Source organism: Erythranthe guttata, chromosome 11 (genome assembly GCF_056151865.1).
Source record: "Erythranthe guttata isolate IM_541 chromosome 11, IM_541, whole genome shotgun sequence".
NCBI lineage: Eukaryota > Viridiplantae > Streptophyta > Magnoliopsida > Lamiales > Phrymaceae > Erythranthe > Erythranthe guttata.
Genome location: NC_142543.1, coordinates 13,885,150 through 13,901,353, shown reverse-complemented (window position 1 = coordinate 13,901,353; position 16,204 = coordinate 13,885,150). Strand labels below are relative to the sequence as shown.

Below are 16,204 nucleotides of genomic sequence, written 5' to 3'. Positions count from 1 at the left end.
ACGTGCTATTATACTGATGAAGTCCAAACAAATGAATAAATGAATAAGGCTCATAGAATGAATACCCAAAATCAATTATATATATAGTAAAAAATGATCATCATCAAGAAATTGAAAAAAAAAAAAAGGAATAACAAAAAAGATAAAGCAAGTATAACAAGAAAGTGAAGATATATAAATAATCAGAGCCTAAACCTAAATTTGCAGCTGCTATCTCTAATACTGATGGCATTATTTGCAGCCAAACTATCAACATCCACCCTGCACCTCACCAAGAACTTCCACTTCATCAGTTTCAACTTCCCGAGTTTCAGCCTCACCGGAACTTTCGCCCGGATATTCAACGGGATGCTTCCGGTTTGCTGCTGAGCCTGCAAAGACTGCACCAAACCGGCGGCATCAGCCGTCTGCCCCGCCAGCGCGAGGCTGAGCAAGGTGGTGTTCCGGTGTCCCTGGTAAAACTTCGGCAGCGAACCCTCGCACAGCTTCCTGCCGGTGTACCACACGCTCAGATGGCTCCCGCTCTCGTAGTATATCCCTATCTTCTTGTTCGGATTTCTCGCGGTGATGTTCACGTTGAACGTGGCGGACAGGCTGTTGTCGTTGCCGAAATTGAACTGCGTTATTCTCATGGCGTCGACCGAGTACTTTGGCACTTTGGGATCGAAGACAAAGTACACGACCGCAGCTAGTATCCCGATAATTACGATTTGGAGTAGCAGAAGGGATATGGTCCAACACAAGCATTTCTTGCAGCAACTTGATCTCCTCTTTGGCGGTTTCAACGGGGCGTACGGGATCGTACGGTGGACCGGCGGCGGTGGATACTGCCTCTCCGGGTCGCCGTGCTCCGACTTGGAAGATCCCCGAGTAATCAGAGGGGCGGTGGCTTTCTGCGGTGTAAGTGGAACCACCACCATCGCCTCATGTTCGTGTACTGGATGGATTCTTTGATGATCGGCCATTTTTTTAAGATCAAGAATTTTGAAGTATGAGGATAAATTAAAGGAATGGAAGTATATTTTATTTGGAGAAATGAGTTTGGTTTTTATATAAAGTTTGGGGGTTTGGTGCAAAAGTGTATACGTGTGCATGGATTGACAAAGTCATGTGTGTGTGTTAATGGTTCTGTTGTTGAAGTTTCCTTTTATTGACTTTAAACAAAATAGAGGGTGAAAAGTCATTGTCTAGGATACCCGTTTTAAAACGCTGCGAATGCAATATATGTTTACTTCTAAATATTAAAATTAAAATTGGTCTAAAAGTGTGATTTATTTATGGTAAGAGTTAGGAAAGTCAAATATTTTTAAGGTCAAAATATAGACGCGTGGTAGCATTAATTTGTACTGAAATGTAAAATGTGAAGGTATGTTTATTGGTTCGTAATGCTTATTCTTTCAACTTTTATTTCTCGCGTGTACAAATTTATACTATTTTTCTTTTTGGGTAAATAACACTGACCCCTCCTGTGTTGTGTTGTGAAATTTGTGCACATCACCCTCTTGTATTTTGAATATAGCACATGACCTCTTTTCATTTTAACGTAAACACAGAACTTCCATAGAAGTGGTAAATAAGTTGAGTCGACTCGTGAACTCGACGACTTGACTCGACAAAAACTCGAAATCGAGCTCGAGCCCAATTAAAGTTGTTCGACATTTCGTGAGCTTCTTATTTAATTTTTTTTATTATTTATTACTTTTTTTCTATTTTACAATAAAACTATTATTATTATTATTATTATTATTATTATTATTATTATTATTATTATTATTATTATTATTATTATTATTATTATTATTATTATTATTATTATTATTATTATTATTATTATTATTATTATTATTAGGGGTGTGCATGGTTCGGTACAGCTCGGTTTTTGCAATAAACCAAACACGTACCAATAATATCGGTTTTTCACATTTTAAGAACCGAACTCATGTCGGTTTTTATGGTTCGGTGTTAATCGAATTTTTGGCTTTTGGTTAACGGTTTTGGTTTATTTTTTGTTTCAGTTCGTCTATTATGGTTCGGCATAAAACCGATATTTGACTAACAGTAAATTTGGACTTTTCATTACATTTGTTTGATAAATTAACAAATAAATCAAAATTAACTATTAAATAACATGTCACGACCCAAAATTAACTAATAAAAAATGTCACATAGAGGCGTTCAAAGGATAGAGGCGCGCTAGGGGAAGATGGTAAATATTTATACTATATATCAAAACGACGTCGGTTTGTACAAATCAGTTCGGTTCGGATAATCGGTTTGGTAATTTGTTTATTCTCCATACACAAATCGATATATTCGGTTTTTCAAAAAACAATTACCGCAAATGTTGTTTTAAGTCAGGACAGTGCATATCAGCTTGATTTTTTCGATTTTCAGTTCGATTTCTCGGTTTTTGTGCTCATCCCTAATTAATTATTATTGTTAGTTTCGTTGTTATTATTTTAGTTATTATTTATCGTCATGGCTTGTGCACAAAAACAGCCCAAAGCGACACGCCAAATATTTATAGTTATCTTTTTTCCAAAGGGAGAAATTGAACATGTGTAGCCAATTATTATATTGGAGAAATATAAAAGAAAATTATTTATTTGAAAACATGACCTAGTAAAATAATAATTAATAAGAAGCTTCTATAATTGAATAATGGTTAGCTAGTTTAAATAAAAAGTCATGGTATGCCGCGTACACTTGTTGCAATTTGGATGCTGATGCTACCAAAAGTCCATCTTCACTTTAAACCCATAGATACTATTTGTTCAGCTGACGTCCAAATATGTTTTTGTCTACACCTATGTATTTAAAAGAAAATATCTTTTTGCATATACTATTTGTGCCAATATAAAGAAAATGTTTACATAATTAGAATCTTCCTAAATATTAATAATTTATTGTCTATATATGTATATATAATTAATTGTCTTTGTATTGTGCTCTTATAGTATTTTATAATTTAGTTTTATATAAAAATAAAAGTTAAATATTTTAATTGAAAAAAAAAAAGATAATAAATGAGCGTAACACATAAGATAATGAAGTTACGGATTGAGACTTGGAACCAAATGTGAAGGATAGACTCAAGTCGACCCTCAATCGAAAAAATATTCACTATATTACATCTATACGTTTATTATGTCCACCCAACTTTTATTATTTAGTCCACTCAAAATCTAAATTAATGCAAAAAAAGTTCTAAATTCTCTTTTCCTATCTTCTGATTTTTGTCACAAAAAAAAATCCTAATCTTTCACCGTGTAAACATGAGTGGGTGTTTTATTATGTGTAGACTTGCAGTTTAAAAGCATATAGAGTATTTTACCGTGTAGAGCAAACATATGGTTCAAATTGTTCATATGGGAAAAACATAACCATTATTTGAAGTGGAACTGGTTAAGGTGCTGTGCTCAGTTCTAGATATATTGGATGGGGTGGGGAGGGTGGTTCAACTATGACATGATCATCGAATTTCTTAGATTTGTTAAAGGTAGTTGATAAATACCGTTTTTATTTTTACGAATATCGCTTCAATTGTCATAATCTCTCTCTAGGGATTGAAAAATCTACTCTTTTTTTCGCCTATTCATGTCTAAAACTTGTGTGAAATTGTTTACCTCACGCTCAAACGGGTGCAATAAAATTTGATCAATGCCCATGTTGGCTGTGGGAACTAGAAACCACAACTTCAAGCCCAAATTAGGCGTGAAATTGTTGTTCCCAGTTCCCACGCCCAATATGGGAGTTGGGTTAGAGTTTGGCTTTTCTTTTTGGGTACAAACTTTTTCTCTTATAATTTACTTTGGCCTCGTTTGGTTGACAAGATAAGATAATTATTCCTATAAAACAAAAGGCCTATTATTTTATAAGATGTTTGTTATCAACTTTTGATTTTTTATCTCCTCATTATTGTAGTGTTTGATATTTGGTTTCCTTAACATAAACACAGTTACCTAAAAGTGACCGAATTATCCTTTCTTATTGTATATAGGTTTTTCTTCTTCTTTTTATTATTTATATTTTATTTCTTTTATTTTTTTTCGAAAAAGGTATTTTTTCTTATTTTTCGAACTCTCTTTCTTCAAATTTTCCAAAAAAAATTATTTTCGAAAAAAAAATCCGAAAAAAATATTATTTTTTTATAATATTTTTGGGTTTGTTAATTCAAAATAAACATATTCTATTTTTTCGAAAAAAACTGATTTTTTTTCCAATTCTTTTTTTTCAAAAAAAATTAGTTTTTTGAACTTTTTTTTTTAATGTTGGTTTTCGGAAAAAAATATTTTTTCTTATTTTATTTTATATCTTTAATTTTTTTTTTGTTTTTAATTTTTTTTCAAATTTTATTTATTTTTATTTTATACTAAAAGTTTAATAAAAACAAATAATTGAATATGTCATTGTGATAAAGATAAAAACTAGAAGGACAATTTTGTCATTAATGAAAGAGGTAACACAACTAGCTAAACATGTTGCTGCAAGAGCCAAGAATTATTAATATTAGTGTCGGTGTTAGTGTTAGTGTTGGTATTCATATTAGTATTAGAGTGTGTTTGCCTAAGCTTCTAAGATGTTAAAAAAAACTTATAATATGTTTAAGAACTTATAAGCTCTTCCAAAGTGTTTGGTAATATTTTTTTGAAAAATTTTAATTTTTTTAAATAAGCAGTTGGAGAGCAAATAAATTTTTTTTAATAAGTACATTTACCCTAATTTTTTTATTTAGGATTTATTACAAATAAGTTCACCATGGCCTACTTATTCATAAAGATATTTAGGGTAAATATTTAGTATTAATGAATAATTTAGGGTTGTGCATGGATCGGTTTTAACCACCAACCAACCCATTTTCGACCAACAATTTGTGACGGATAATCAACCATCAACCGACCCATTTAAGTTGGGTCGATAATGTCAACCAGTCCATGTATAGTCGGGTCGATAATGGATTTTAATATGCTAAAAAGTTGGTTAGTCGGGTAATATCTTCCAACCAACTTTATTTATTAATTTTTTATTTATTAATTTTATTTAAAATGTTTAATATTGTTTATTTCAAATTTCTATTTTATATTACATTTATTAAATTGTCTAATATTGACTAAAATCCTAAAAGTAATAAATCTAACATAATTATCTAATTTGAACTATTTTAATTTTTAATTTTAAAACATATAGCCTAAATGTTTGGACAATTATTATTTGTTGAACTATGTATGTTTAATTGCAATACATATGGCCCTTAATGTTTTGAAATTTTTATTTGAATATTGTTGAACAAGTCATGGTTAATTTATAAAAGATATAGCATTGTAACAACTTGTAAAATATTAAACAAAATTAAAAAAATATTTAGATGGTTGACCCATCAACCAAACCATCAACCGACCTACTAAATTGGTTTTCAACCATTATCCAACCTATGTAAATTGGGTCGATAACGGTTTCCAATATTTACAAAAGTTGGTTGAATGAATTGGGTTGGTTTTATGGCTGGTTTTTAACCAACTCAACCAACGCACGGCCCTAGAATAATTAGTTATTTTGCTAATATAAAAAAGATATTAGTTTTATTTATATACAAATAAAGGAAAAACGAAATAATCAAGCCTCACGCACAAATTGGGCGTCAAATGTGCTTTTTCACGCCTAGTTTGGGCGAGTGAGGGAGAAAAAGTCAGAGAAGGAAGAGTAGGGGAAGGGAGAGAAGAAATGAACTATATTAGTAAAAATGACCCCGCAAAAATCATTTCAGGTATTTTATTTTTTGGGCAAATTACCAAAACTGCCTTGAGGTAAGCCTGAATAATGAAAATCCCCCCACGTTCTCGTAATTACTAAAACCCCCCTTGACTAACAGTTGACCGAATTTTTTTAACCGAAAACATGAAATGTCTACTATATCCTTCTGTTAAATATGTGAAAAATAAAAGAAAAAAACTGAAAATGTGTATAGTCTATTGTACCCTCTGTTAAATCGTGTTAATATTGTTAAAAATATTAACACATATTTCAACGTTTTTAATCTGCACCACATAAAAATAACAACGTTTTTAATCTGCACCACATCTTTTTGTTCGTAAAAATAACAACGTTTTTAATCTGCACCACATATTTCAATATCTGATCTTTTCACTATAACCACGTTTTTCACTTTTATTTCTCACACTCATTTTTTTCATCTATCACGATTTACCTCACTCCCCTCTTCACTTGGAAATTGCATAGAGATTAGAGAAGATTAGGGTTGAACAAGCCCTAATCACGATAGAAATTGTTATCATCACCCATCATTGCTCGAATCGCCATGTTTACGTCCAAAATCAAAGGTTTGTATGGATATTTTGTTCAAGTTTTTAGGGTTTTAAATTTCGGTAAAAAAATAGGGTTTTTGATTTTTTGTTTCAAATTAGGGTATTTTGCTTCTCGTGAAGAGGAAGGATAAATTACAGAAGTTAGGGAAATAAGGATATTCTGATTAGGATTTCTAATTTTTAATTTTTTGGTCTTTTTTTTTTATTTTTGGTCTTTTTTTTTTATTTTTGGTTTATAATTTCTGATTCCAAAGAATTAATTTATGATTTTGGGGATTATTGCAAATGTTTGTATTTGAATCTGATATGTTTTTTGTGTTTGTATTTGAACTGCAGATGGTAGATTTGTGCTATGTTATTCTACACTACAGATCAAGTGATGTTAAATTTGATAATATTGATTCTGATAAGTATAGTTGTGAGGACTTATGGAAAAGAAGTCGTGCCGTCGACTGTAAAATAGGCGCTAAATGGGAGGCACCCCATTGTTGCTCATTCTCTGTCATTTCCCTTTTGTTCTTGCTTTCGTTTTTATTTTTAGTCTTTTCTTGCATTTTTATATCTTTTTAAGGTTCAATATCTTTATCTCACCCGTTTAAATTTCAAATTTTGTGCAGATTACAGGATCCAGATCGCGATCCAGGACGTCAGATCGCGATCTGGGGGGTCTTACAGTGGGGAAATTGGAGCGGAACCAGATCGCGATCCACATGCCCGGATCGCGATCTGGGATGATATACATAGAGCAAAAATGAGGTAAATCCAGATCGCGATCCAGGATTTCGGATCGCGACTTGGGGGGTCTTACAGAGAGCAAAAATGAGGTAGAACCAGATCGCGATCTGGGGGGTCTTACAGAGCCTACAAATTGCGGACCCATATCGCGATCCAGCCAACCCGGATCGTGATCTGGGGGGTTTCACAGTACATTATTAAGGGCAGACCCAGATCGCGATCCGGCCCTTGTAGATCGCGACCTTGGGGCGAAAACTGTAATTCGAAAAAAACCCTCTCTTTTTCTCACTTCATTCTTTTCAAAAACTCGAAACCCCTTTCCCCCAAAACCCTAGAACTTCAATTCTCTTTCAAATTTCCTCTTCAAACTTGCATATTTTTAGATTTTCATCAACTATTAAAGATTATTGCTTGTTTTTATTGAGAATTGTGGACGAATTTTCAACAAAGGTTTGTTCTTGACCCAAATTTTTAAGTTTTTCTTGAAAATTTGAATTTCTTCCAATTTTCTTGTTTTGTCCCTTGGATCTTCAATTCTTATTGCTTGTACATAATTACGTACTTGATTTTGGGATTTAAAGTCTTGTTTAATTGGTTGACCCAATGTTTAGATATAGGAATTGCCCTATTATGCTTAATTTCGAATTTCTTGTGAATTTTTGAATGGGTTGAGTCATATTATGCTAATTTTTGCTCGTTGATCGTTATTAATTGTTGTTGTTGTATTGATTGATGTAGGAGGGTTAGTTTTCGAAAGAAACTAACATTCAAGGAGTTTCAAAGAACTTGCGCGCGCCAAGTGTTCGATGAATTGTCCGAACCAATTTCAAGTTTCATTTTGCACCATCATTCACACCATGACTTCACCGGCAAACAAACTCCAAAAGACGGGTGAGGATTCCGAGAAAGCCCAACCGAAGGGCAAAGGAAAAGCACTGGAAAAGAAGAAGGGCAAGGCTCAAGGCAAAAAAGGGGGAGAAGGCTCTTCACACTCGCCTTCACATTCGGAGGGACCAACCGAGCAAGCCATGCCAAGAACCGGTGACGTGCCACTCAACACGGGCGCCCGTGCCAATCAACGCACACTCGTGAACGAAGTCACCTTCGACGAGCACGACTAAGAAATTTATGTGAATGTCGAAGCCAAGAGCGAGTATGTCGACCGCCTCCCTCGATCGATCGTCCCAGAGCGTGAGTTGGATGTCCGTACGATTGGATGCCCCTCGGTCGTCAACAACATCCAAGAAAGGTGTTGGAGAGTACTCGTAGACAAACCGGCACCTACAACGAGAGCTTGGTCCGGCTCTTCTACGCCAATGCCGGTAAGTATAGAGGCTCGGTGGTTTTCATCCGGGGCGTCGAAGTTCGCTATCCCCCGTCTAACCGAGTCTACAAGATTATCCCCCGTCTTCCGGACATCCCGACCGAGCCGTTCGAAGCACTAAAGATAGAGACGACGTACAAGGACCTCATTCAGGCCCTGTGCCCCCGCGGATCGTATTGGGCACCAGGAGATAAGTGGTTCTATCGAGCCGAGCCTTTGAGAGAGGCAAAGATTTGGATGTACTTCGTCTGCTCCCGACTCATGCCAACGGTTTCAACTGCCCGGACCTATGCCACTCGCCTCACGTTGATGTACGCAATCATGAAGGGCACCCCTCTGAACGTGGGTGCCATTATCCACTCGAAGATTCGACGGTGCATGGGCGACACCTCTTTGGGCCCGATGTTCCCCTCCCTCATCACCGCCTTATGCAAAAATGCCAACGTGGCGATGTTTGCCGACGACAAGGTAACAAAGGCTCTGAAGCCGATCTTCCCGTTCGACAAACTCCAGCCAGCTTCCGGTCCACAGGGCGAGGGCGATGGCCCTGAGCCAAACGCGCCACAATCCGAGGACTCCCGACCAGCCCAACCCGCACCACGATGCGGAAAAAGACAGCAGCAGCAGCAGCTCCGCCACTTCTAGAGTATATGGGCGAGTGGATGGATGCTATGGAGGAGAACGTGGGGTGGTTCAAGAAAATGATCAAGGTGATGGCAGCGGCACTCCAATGCAGGACGGATGACGTCGTCGAGCCACGACCATTCCCACCACGGCCTCGTTTTGATGGAGCATCTTCCTCCAGCGCGGCCGCAGAAGAAGCTGCACGAGCTGCAGCCACCACACTGGTGAGGCCCGTCTGGGAGGAGCACGAGCGTGGACTGCGGGAGAACGAGGAACGAGCTATCGAGGAGGACCATGACATCTAGGGACGTTGTGTTTTCTATCCCTTTTATTTTTTATTCTGCTTTTGAGCATAGGGACTATGCTAGAGTTTGAGTTTGAGGGTGGTGTTTGTTGAACCTCTTTGTTTTTGTTTTTGTTTTTGTTTTTGTTTTTATTTCGTTTGTTTTAGGATAAGTCGTTGGATTGATATTTCGTTTACGATGTATCTTTTCTAGACATTGATTTTATTTTATTTTATTTATCTTATTTTGATTTGGTCTTTTGCATGCATATCATATGATTTAGTTTCATTTATGTATTTCGATTTCCGTAATTGTGTTATGTTTGTCACATGCATTTCATTTATGATCGAGTGTAAGTTGCATTTCCGGGTTCTATTGAAGCAAAGCAATTAATGAATTAGTAGATGGGCTAGTTGATTTTAAAATTGAAATTATGGATAACCGGCAAATTATAGATGAACCTTCCGACTGCGTTTTTTCAACTTGTGTGGATAGCCTTTCGAATCCTTTCGGATTAAGCTTGAGCGCACTTTTCTGAAGGGTAAAATAGTATGAGGTTTGGGGGGCGAGTTAGAATTGAATTATGTGTTCACGATTTCCAGTTGTTGGCTAAAAGTTCTTTCAATGGTCTTTACATTTTTATTTTATGTTTTATGTTAAGAAAAAAAAAGAAGAAGAAAAAGAAAAAGAGAAAAATAATAATTTGTGGTATTGTTTTGATTCACGCTCTGATTTCCCCGCCTTTTTTACTCGAGCTTAACCCGTTGGGTGCACCTCGTCGCCTAAGTCTCTCGAGCTGTCGAGCTTGGGGGTTTCTTGGACTAAAGTTCGATACATGGGTCAGGGAGATAACACAGTGGTGTCGAGCCTTGCACGAGTCACGATTATGCCCGTTTCAAAAAAAAAATTGAAAAAAAGAAAAAATTGTGATGAAAATCACCCAAAAATTTGTTGTTGTCATTTCTTATTGAATAAATAGACCTACTTATGCCCAACTCGAGTTTTTGAATTTCAGAATCAAAACTTGCTTTTCACCCACATTTCTACTCAAAACCCTTGATAATTGTGTTTATTGTTTAATTACGGATTCTTGAGTCTATCTTTCATTTTGGTGTAGAAACAACTAATTGCGTCGGTAGGAAAGTCGAATACCTTTAGCCGTATGCCATTATAAGATTTTAAGTTATCTAGCTCGTTTTATCTTTGGAATTAATTGCAATGCTTTGACCAATCTGGCAACTTTGTGGGTGTGTTGTCTGAAAACCCTCACGAGACACAACTCGTCCTTTGGGGGTACCTAGGGGTTCAACGGCTTGTTGCATACGCTAAATACAATCGTGTTCCCTACGTTAGTGGCCTAGTTTAGTTTGTTGTTTTTATTTCCTTTTTGTTGTAGTTTCGTTTTGATTTACTCGGTACGAGTAATGATTTAAGTTTGAGGGTGTGATAAGTGTTCATTTTGCACGATTTTTGCTTATCAAATCTTCGAGTTTCGGTGTTCGTTCGTCCGAGTTTCGGCTTTATTTGTATATATTATTGCGTTTCTTGTTTTATTTCTATTTCAGGGTTTTATTAGTTTTTTTTTTGCCAAGTCGAAGCCATTTGAAAAGGAAACCGAATTTTGAAGCCAATTTTGGGGCCAAGAAGACCCATATCGCGATCTGACATCTCTGGATCGCGATCTGGGGGTTGTCACAGAACGCAAATTGATCAAGAACTAGATCGCGATCTGACATTACGTATCGCGATCTGGGGGTGTTCACAGTGCTGATTTGCCGAAGATCCACATCGTGATATGGGGGGTCTTACAGTGCTGAAATGTTGAAGACCCAGATCGCGATACACATTTCGGGATCGCGATCTGGCATGGCGGTGGGCAGTTCCCCGAGGCAACCAGATCGCGATCCAAACAACCCATGCCTTTTGAGAAAGATATTTTGTTTGCAAAGCTTCTTGAGGAAGCTTTGCATTTCACTATAAATAGAAAGGCCCTTTCATTCTTCATTCCTTCTTCGACTTTTTACGATTTTCGACAGTTCTTCGCGGGAATCATCAACGGGGGATTCGACTTGGTTTTTTCTTACGCAATTTCTTTACGTTTTGTTCTACATTTCTTTTGTACATTCTTTTGACTCTATGTTTGTTATGAACTAAGAACATTTTCTTCTAGGGTAATGAAGCCTTGTATATATTGATTTCGATCGTCATTTCTATTATCTTTTTGTCGTATTTCGAATTCGTTTATGTTTTCATGTATTAAATGCTTCTGATTGTTTGATCAGCTCTCGGATTGATATTAAATAGGAATGAACTCGAGAGAGGATTTCTTGTTTGAATTTAGGAAAACATAGCTCGGGGTGTGGAAACGGAGACGTGATGCACTTCGGGTAGCCCTAAGGACTTGACCTAAATGCTCTCTTAATAGCAGGTTTTGAACGGAGATGTCGGACATGTGGGTAGACTCTAACTACACTGGAGACGGGGGTTAGAGTACATTAGCGTCTGGGTTAACGAATAGGAATGTGACGTTAGATAACGGATTTGTAGATCGTTGTTGATTATACATAGGTGGATTTGGCCCTAGAAGTCCATTTTAAATCGAAGTCCCCCCGCGTTGAGTTGTCGTTACTTTATTTACGTACATTCTATATTTGCATGTTTACGATCTTGCATGCTTATAAATTAGGGTTTATCACCATTCCAAATATTTACAATCGGCTAGATAATATAACGATAATATAATTGCACTACTTAGATTGTGAATCTACAAGGTCTCTGTGGATCGATATCCGGAACCACTGTTCTGCAAAATGCGATATTGTATACTTGCGGTAATTTATACGTGAGGAAAACGCGTATCAGGTGTGTTGATAATGATGTCAGTGCCAAGTTGTTAGCCTCAAAGCTGATGGATCTCTTAAGATCAGACCCTGATGATGCAAAGCTGAAGGCAATGAGGCATGAGGTGAAAAAATATGGGGTCAGGCCACAATACATGCAGTTTTACAGAGCTAAAAGTATTGCACTAGATCAGATACAAGGAAGTCATGCAAAATTGTTTGAAAAACTACCATATTATGGTGCTATGGTTCTTGCTACTAACCCAGGCAGTGTAGTTACACTACAATGTGATATTAAAGATGTTGAAGATGAAAATGGGTTAGGTAGACCACAAAATCCACCTACATTCAAGAGATTTTTCATGGGACTTGCTGCACATAGAGATGGATTATTAAGTGGGTGTAATCCATTTATTGGCTTTGATGGATGCCATCTCAAAGGGCCATATGGTGGTGTGTTGCTTTTAGCAATAGCATTGGATGGCAACAATGGCCTATATCCAATAGCATTTGCTATTGTTGAGACAGAGAATAGGGACAGTTGGAGTTTCTTCTTTCATAATCTCACAATCATGCTGGGAGGATTTTCTGATGGAAAGCCATGGACTTTTATGACCGATAGGCAGAAGGTAAAGTCATTTAAGGACTTTCATAGTGTCTTTGTTATAATTATGTTTTTTGATCAAAATAATGTCATAATGCATTTTTTTTCTTTATTTCAAGGACTGGTGGAGACAATTTCATAGATGGCCCCCAATGTAATGAACAAAAGGTGTGCTAGGCACATTTGTGCTAATTTCAGAACTCATTTTTCTGGAGGTGCACTGAAGAAATGGTTTTGGTCAGCTGCCAGGTCATATACTCCCTCTGGATTTAACTTTGCAATGTATAAAATGAAAGAATTGAACCTTAATGGATATAAGTGGTTGCTAGCTATTCCAATTGAGCAGTGATCAATGTATGCCTTTGATAAAAGGCTTAAAAATGATCACGTTACTAATAACATTTCAGAGTCTTTTAATAATTGGATTGAAGAATTTAGACATCTGTCTTTCTTGAGTTTGTTGGATGATCTTAGGTGTAAACTAATTAAGGCTTACAAATAGGACTGCAAAATGGTAGAAGTCCACACATGAATTAATGTCAACTGTAGTTGACAGGTTAAATATTGCAGTTGAAGAGTCTATGAAGTGTGAGATTGTAGTTGCTGGAAATGATCAGTTTCAAATTAAAGACAAAAGAAATCATTTTGTTGTGCATTTATCAAACAAGAGGTGTGACTGTGAAGATTGGGATTTGTCTGGAATGCCTGTAAACATGCCATAGTTGCAATTAAACACAATAGGCAGAGGCTTGAGAATTATACAGATAAGTATTTTTCCAAGGAAACTTACATGAGAGTTTATAGTCATTATATTAATCCTGTTAACCACCCTGATTTCTGGCGAGAACACCTGGATGCCACTCCAAAGGATCTGCAACCTCCTACTAATAGGAGGTTGCCTGGGAGACCTAAAAAAATAGAAGAATAGAGGCTGGAGAAGGTCAATCACAGAAAAGATCAACTGTGGTTAGATGCAAGAGATGCAAAGGTTGGGGGCATAACATTAGAACTTGCAAAGGACCAAGTCAGTCTAGGAGAGGTGCCACAACCACAGCTAGTGGGGTATGTTGTACAATTTATTATTTTTACTTCATGTGTTCTTACAATTTGTTTCTATGTTTCTAAGAAAATACATATATATTCTAGGAAAATACACAATTTCAAGCCTTTAGCAATCCTGAAAGACAAGGTGAAGCATCAGTGTTGACTAGAAGAAAACGAACAAATGCTAGTTCCAAGTCCCAGGTATTCTGTTTTTTAATTTTCTTATTATGTATTTTGGTTTCCTCCTGTTTTTGTGTGTTCTGTATTCTGTTTAATTTTTTATTATTTTTTTTAGCTGTTTTTACTTTATTTCAGAGTTCTGCACAAGCCTCTGCTCATGCTTTTGATGATGATGTCTAAGTAACTGCTCAAGCCTATGCTCATGAATTTGATGATGATGCCCAAGTGACTGCTCAAGCCTATGCTCATGCATTTGATGATGATGTCCAAGTGACTACTCAAACCTATGCTCAAGCACCTAAGAAGAGAAAAAAGACAAGTGCAACAGCTAAGGTGGTCTCAAAAGGCAATGTTGCAGCACCATCTTCAAGTGCAGCATCACCATCTTCAAGTGCAGCAGCTAATGCAACAGTTTTAAAGAGCAACGCAACTTCAGAGCAATCAATGCAATCAAAAGGCAAAATGAAGTGTGATAATATTGACAAACTTCTGGCAAAATGGTATCCCACTCACTTTGACAAATTTATGTCTTTCACCAAGAGGTAGAACATCATAGACTGTTTCTTTGGAAGATTTATAGGTTGTTTTTTGGATGTTTTGTAGCCTGTTTTTGGGGTGTTTCGTATATCATGGACTGTTTTCTGTGGGTTTTTTTAGCCTGTTTTTGGTGGTCTTTTGTAGCCTGTTATAAAGGTTGTTTTGTTAATGTTTTACATGCTATTTTTTGAGCTGATTTGATATGTATTTATTCACTAAACATATGGTGCTTATGGGCTAATTTGAATACTAGTTTATGTTTGATATATCATAAAGTAAGGTACAATATTTTATTGCAGAAATAGTAGTACAGTTATTTTACATATCATGTATAATACTAGGATTGCTAGGTTTAGCACTACCAAACTACAAACTAATCCATCTTCAATCTTGCCATTCTTCTTTGATTGAACTTGATTTGTTGATGCACTTGTCACCTCACTGTCATCATGCTTTGGACTTTGGAGTAGCTATTGTATCGCCATGTGAGCAACTATAACCAACTTCAAATGGCTCACACCAATGTGAGAAGCCGTGCTCGGGGCAACAATAAAAGAGCCTTCCCGGATTTTTTCTCGTCTCTGATATCATAATTGTTGTTTTCTTTCCACAACTCTTGCATTTCTCCTTTTTGTATTTTAACTCACTGACTTGAGAGAATGTGCTAGAAGAATCCATGGAAGCAATAGAGAGAAGTAGAGAGAGAGAGGTGAAAGAGAAGAGAAAACTCCACCTTATTTATAGGGATGCAAAAAACGATCATATTCCAACAAATAACTCAAAACTTACAATTAACCCCCTCAGATAGTAACAGTTAAAATGCAACGGTTATATTTCAGTAAGTACAAACTATGCAACAATATGACCCTTCATTAAATAAAATGCTTACAATTACCCCCCTGAGGGTAATTTCGTCTGTAAATAGAAGTATCGGAACGTTCTACGTGTACAAGGGCAAAATTGGTATTTATCGGAGGAATATTCGGGGGAATCAAAAAGATTCTATCGAGGTTAACACCGTTAGAGCAATTTGTAAGATGTCTGCATACCTCAGGGGTTTTTCGTAATTACGAGAACGTGGGGGGATTTTCGTTATTCAGGCTTACCTCAGGGGGGTTTTGGTAATTTGCCCTTTTTTTTTAATCGAATCATTTCAGGTTCAACCTGACGGGATGTAGCATTGAGGATTTCCATAGGTTGAAGAAGGCTTCATTCCACTTTGCACCCTTGAAATATACAATTTTGGCACTTTACACCTTCGAAATAAATTAATAGCTTTTTGCACCCTCGAAACAACAAAATATCATGCATAATGCACCCACATGAGTTTTTAAAGCTAATAAACGTTATTTAATATTTTTAATGGTTTTTAAAGTTTTTAAAGCTAATATTTTTTACGAAAAAAAAAATTCATTCAACTATTTCGTTATCAAGTTCTCTGAAAATCATATTTTTTCCAAATATTTTTACATAATATTTCCACAATTACAATAAAAGATCTATCAATTAACTAATTTGGTGATAAAAGTTTTATTTGATTTTATTTTGTAAGATTTTTTTTTTTCAATTATCCGGTGTAGTTTTTATTTTTTCAAACTTTGTGCGCTCGAAATCAGATTAGAGGTTGAAGGAAAATTTAATTTGTTATTTTGCACACCCGAAAAGAAAAAACCAATAAAAAATGAATTGTCCTTTATTATTCATTCAAT

General features: G+C 36.1%; 2 protein-coding genes across 2 annotated transcripts; one reads left to right on the top strand and one right to left on the bottom strand.

Moving 5' to 3' along the window:
- Nucleotides 1-58: 58 nt before the first annotated feature.
- Nucleotides 59-1,034, bottom strand: LOC105971131 (NDR1/HIN1-like protein 6). The gene has a single exon (XM_012995975.2). It carries the CDS (start codon nt 963-965, stop codon nt 183-185), a length of 783 nt encoding a protein of 260 aa, XP_012851429.2. The 5' UTR covers nt 966-1,034; the 3' UTR covers nt 59-182.
- Nucleotides 1,035-6,174: 5,140 nt separating this feature from the next.
- LOC148767039 (uncharacterized) lies at nt 6,175-9,531 on the top strand. Its single transcript, XM_088825583.1, has 2 exons — nt 6,175-6,338; nt 6,660-9,531. The coding sequence occupies exon 2, from the start codon at nt 8,275-8,277 to the stop codon at nt 9,025-9,027; it is 753 nt and encodes a 250-aa protein (XP_088681709.1). The 5' UTR covers nt 6,175-6,338; nt 6,660-8,274; the 3' UTR covers nt 9,028-9,531.
- The last annotated feature ends 6,673 nt before the right edge of the window (nt 9,532-16,204 follow it).

What these genes read in the sequence shown, in the direction of transcription:
- LOC105971131 (XM_012995975.2), bottom strand. Translation starts at nt 965, where the DNA reads ATGGCCGATCATCAAAGAATCCATCCAGTACACGAACATGAGGCGATG.
- LOC148767039 (XM_088825583.1), top strand. Translation starts at nt 8,275, where the DNA reads ATGCCCCTCGGTCGTCAACAACATCCAAGAAAGGTGTTGGAGAGTACT.